This window comes from Montipora capricornis, chromosome 7, assembly GCF_036669925.1.
Source record: "Montipora capricornis isolate CH-2021 chromosome 7, ASM3666992v2, whole genome shotgun sequence".
NCBI classification, from domain to species: Eukaryota; Metazoa; Cnidaria; class Anthozoa; order Scleractinia; family Acroporidae; genus Montipora; species Montipora capricornis.
Window position 1 is genome coordinate 44,597,274 of NC_090889.1, and position 5,000 is coordinate 44,602,273.

Sequence of the window (5,000 nt, forward strand, 5' to 3'; positions counted from 1 at the left end):
ACCAATCGTGGCTCTAGCGTGCACATTTTCCCGCGTTTTGTGTCGGCTACGTGTAATTTCTTCGAGTTTTGATTGGTTTACCGAATTGCCTTCGTCCATTTTGATTGGCTGAAAGGAATTACTTTGGCAGGGAGAGAATATCCTCTGGTAATAGGAGACACCTAAAAATAGAGCTATCTAAAATTAAAAAACTTAATGGAATATAGCAAATTACAATAGCCCTTTTCACGGTTAGTTTTGCTCATTTGCACCACAATGTAATCCAACTTGGATGCGTGGCAATTTCGGGTTAAACTGCAAAATAGCCCGAAATTGCCTCACATACATGCCAGATTATATTGTAATGCAAAGGAAAAAAAAAACCGTGAAAAGGGCTATTAGGCAACGTCACACTGGAACACGGTCCAGTGGAAAATACACTTACCTGACCCCAGATACTTACCTCCACGACAAAGTAAAGTAACCTCGGGACGGGAAGGTTGGGGGTCAATGAATTCGCAACGATTCGCAGAATGAGCAAAGCTTGCACGGCCACTCACAAGCAAGCCCTGCTGGATCCCGGGCGCCCCCCCCCCCCCCCCCCCCCCCCCCCCAAAAAAAATCTGGCGTGAAAAGGGCTACATGCCGCATTGGCTTGAGATTAACCTTTCCTAAATTACATTTAGCCTCCTCATTTGGGATCTTGCGACCAAAAACTACCAGGCACTGACTCGTTACACTTAATTTTTCATAAGAAAACCATACAGACACGCGATAGATGAAAATTAAGGCGCTAAGAACGCCCTTTTGTCCGTCCTATTGGTCTTAAAGAAGGCGTACGCTGACCAACATCTCGAATGGTCAGCATAGTTTTTCGTTTAGCTCGCTTTTAGACCAATAAAACGTTGCATGTAACTAAACTTGATGTTTAGTGGCTTCAATTGGCATTGGAACCACGTGACCCAAAGGACTCTTCCTTCTTTTGAGCTCATCACGTGTACGTTTACCCTTTGGATTTAATGCTGGTACATTTTAAGGTTTCTTTCGGAGAATATCGTTTTTCCAAGTCATGCATCGTCGATCAGTGACTGGGGGGAAAATGAAGCTTTATAGTTACACGTCCCTTGTGTCGAAAACAATTGTAGGACAGCGGAGCAATAATCGTATACATGTAGACTTCAAACAAAGCATCCATCAGTGATATAACTTTATTTTCACACGGTAATGTTTTGAAGCTGGATAGCTGTGGGGTCGTGCACCAATGAAATCAAATCAAATTATAAATACCATAGGCAGCCCAAGCTCGCGTCACTACAGACAGCCGTTGAGAATTTAAACGCGTTATAAGACTTTGTATGGGAAATCAAATACCGTCGATTATAAAGCCTAACAAATGCTCAATTTAACTGTCATTCAATAAAGTGAATAAAAATGACTCACCTCTGGTGTATTCTTGTACCTTTTGGAGCTTAAAAAAACCCCACACACTCGTAACCATGGAGCTGTTACTAGAAGCCGCTGTGGGGATGGGGTAAGTTTTGTAATGACTGCACCTCATCGGGTGGAGTTAATTTGACCTCGGACCCAAGCTCCGTGTCTTCACGGGTCATCAGTTACAGTTAAATTCATCAGCTATCGTGGAAATCGAAGCAGAAAATGCTCATTTCCAGCCAAGTGTGTGGGGTTTTTTGACGATGAAACATTCACGGAGGTTCGCAAATGATGTGGCTTTAGCTTTGCGTGAAAAAATCTTGGCTGGGATGGATTTTCGAGTCGCAAACCGCCTCTGAGTTGACAACGGTCGGAATCGTAGTGTGCAGCCTTGACTTCGTCTTAGAACATTGAAAACACTGAAAACACAGAATTCCCGAAACGGTGTAATAAGCTCCAACAGGCACAAGAATACACCAGAGGTGAGTCATAATAGCGCCGATGCAGTCGTCGATGTAGCGGCAACTTTCGGATACCTCGTTTTATGCCAAAATCCCTAAAGATCTCACTTCCAAAAATCAAAAACTTGTCAAAGACACCATTCAAAATCTTATAGTTAATCAAGAATTACCGGACACTGCCACTAATCTCATCATCAACACCCCTAGAACTTCGTGCATTTACTTCTTGCCTAAAATTCACAAACCCAAAAACCCAGGTCGCCCTATCGTTTCTGCCTGTAGTTGCCCCACCGAACTCATTTCTAGCTACTTAGACAGGAATATTACTCTTATCGTAAAATCTTTGACATCATTCATTAAAGACAGTTCACAAGCAGTACTTATTTTCCGCGATTTCAATTTCTCCGGCCAAGACAAACTTATTTTCACCATGGATATTACATCTCTATACACAGTCATTCCTAATAGCGAAGGTCTTCAAGCACTTAAACACTTTTTCGATCAACGCACTGTCAAAGAACCTAGCTCGGAAACGCTCCTCCGCCTTGCCGAGCTAGTTTTAACGCTTAACTGTATTTCATTCGCCGGCAACTATTACAAACAAATTAATGGTGTATAGCGATGGGCACAAGAATGGGACCTAGCTATGACAATCTTTTTGAACACCAATTTTTTAATCAGTACAACAGCCCAAAACCTGAACTCTACGGCCGCTACATCGACGACTGCATCGGCGCTATTTCATCCAGCAGAGAAGAACTCGATCAATTTATAACCTCCGTCAACTCTTTTCATCCGGCTCTTAAATATACCTGGGAAATTTCGGAAACTTCATTGGCTTTCCTAGATATCAAAGTTTCTATTAGAGGCAACGTGCTATGTACTAGTGTGCACTACAAACCTACTGATTCACACAGTTATTTGTTGTATTCATCGTCACATCCATCACATGTCAAGAACTCCATTCCTTATTCTCAATTTCTTAGACTTCGACGTCTATGTGGTGATGACTCCGATTTTTCCAGCAAATCGGTGGAGATGTGCCAGCTCTTCGAAAAAAGTAGCTATCCTGTCTCTGAGATCAAAGCGGGCCATCATCGCGCCCAACAATTTGATCGACAGTCAGCACTACAAACGTCACAAAAAGATAAGAATGACAGAATTCCATTCACCCTCACTTTCCATCCTCATAATCAGGCAGTCAAAAGCATCATTCTTAGTAATTTTAAATTACTCCAAGATGATCCCGAGACTGGTAGAATGTTTTCGCAACCTCCACTTATTTCATTCAAACGCAACAAAAACGTAGGCAAGTTTTTAGTTAGAAGCTCGCTCAAAACTAACGAGCAAGCCGGCACTTTCAAATGCGCGCGCTCACGATGCAAAACTTGTCTTTTCATTGTTAACACTAGCAAGATATCGGGACCTAAGCGATCTGTTACGATCACCGATCGTTTCACATGTACCTCCGCAAATGTCATTTATTGCATAACCTGTACGTTATGCAATAAATTATACATTGGTGAGACAGGTAGACGACTAGGTGACCGCTTCCGCGAACACCTTCGCGATGTTGAGAAGAATGACAAGGATGCATCTAAGCCAGTCGCTCGCCATTTTAATCTGCCTAACCACTCCAAAAACACATGGCTATCTGCGGCCTTTCCCTACATCTAGGTACGACGGAAAGCCGCAAGAATCTGGAACAAAAATTCATCTTTCAAATCGGCACAATTTATCCTCACGGTATTAACGAACGCTTTTCATTTTACTAATATATTCCTATGTTTCACGTTGCCATGTTACCATCAATAGCGTAGCTCCTACTCTACTATAAAAACTACACGTAACCATAATCCCTCGATTCGCTCTGACGAAGGGCTAACGCTCGAAACGTCAGCTTTTAGAATCTCTGTACGGTGGCCAATTTACATTGTCAACTCCGTTGATGAAACCAAATTTTCATTTCTAGAATGTTCTTAGCACAAGACTAATTTTTGATAAGAAGTTGGAAAGTTCTAGATATCGTAACGATGTGCTTGCATGGAATAATATTTCTTTTCCATTCCTCACAATTGCATGTAACCTCGTTTCCAGGGTCTCCATTGTCGTTGAGAAGACAAAGATACTCGTGGAACGAGGTTGCATTGCATGATGGCTCCTTTCCATTTACACCAACAGACCCATGATACGTTTGGTTCAGAGTACATTGTGACTGATTTTGTACCTGAAACTGCCCTTCCCCTACTAGCCCTTATGCGTTTTGACGTCTGACTAGCTAATTTCACCACTAAGCCTCGAATTCGACAATTTAACTTTTAAATCTTAGCATGCCCTGAATCCCAAAGGACAAAACGTGTATAGAAAACCCACGTGTGAACAATATTGCACGTCCAGATAATTTTGTGCAATCGAGGCTTGGTGGTGAATTTTTGCATAAGGCCTATTAGACATGATGAATTGGGATGGCTTTTGGTTTCAATATCTTGTCCATACAATGAGAAGTGATAAGGCACTTACAGCCCTGGAGGTAAAGGGGTAGCTTGTTATTATAACGTTTGTGGTGACTAGGAAAAATTGGGCTCTTTTGCAACATGATGCATACCTGAAAATTGCCCCCTGCAACATTTATAGCAGTTTAAACCCATTGTAAACTTGTAAACTTACCCCTTCATTGTTGTTTTGGCGGTGGTCAGCAGTAAGGGGAAATAGAATGTATATTTGTTTTCCACGTTCATCGACTAAGTTTTCCTCTAGGGCTTTCCGCAAGTTTCTTAGACACTACCTTTCAAGTTAATTTTTGAGATCATTGCAGTTATGCGCGCTACTTTGGCAGTAACGAAAGGAAAGGCTGAAAAATACAGGCTTGAAAGGAATTCCAACCCATGAACTGCTCTGCGATACCGGTGCAGTGCTCTACCAATTCAGCTATCAAGCAAGCTGGGAGTTTGTCATTTTTTGTGAGTGACGTAACCGAACCAGTCGATGATATGGTGAAGGAACAATGTCATATTAAAGACATACTTTTGAACTGCGGGAATGAAACAGTTACGTACTAACAAAAAATGGCAAGCTCCCAGTTGGCTTTATAGCTCAATTTGTAGAGCACTGCACAGGTATCGCAGAAGT

The 5,000-nt window shown here is 42.0% G+C and overlaps 1 protein-coding gene across 1 annotated transcript in view; it reads left to right on the plus strand.

Moving 5' to 3' along the window:
* Positions 1-4,323: 4,323 nt before the first annotated feature.
* The window catches only part of LOC138056054 (RING finger and CHY zinc finger domain-containing protein 1-like), a 20,991-nt gene continuing 20,314 nt past the window's right edge, over positions 4,324-5,000 (plus strand). Inside the window, exon 1 of the mRNA XM_068901902.1 lies at positions 4,324-4,401. Within this exon, the coding sequence (XP_068758003.1) occupies positions 4,324-4,401 (78 nt within the window). The remainder of the gene's footprint in view (positions 4,402-5,000) is intronic.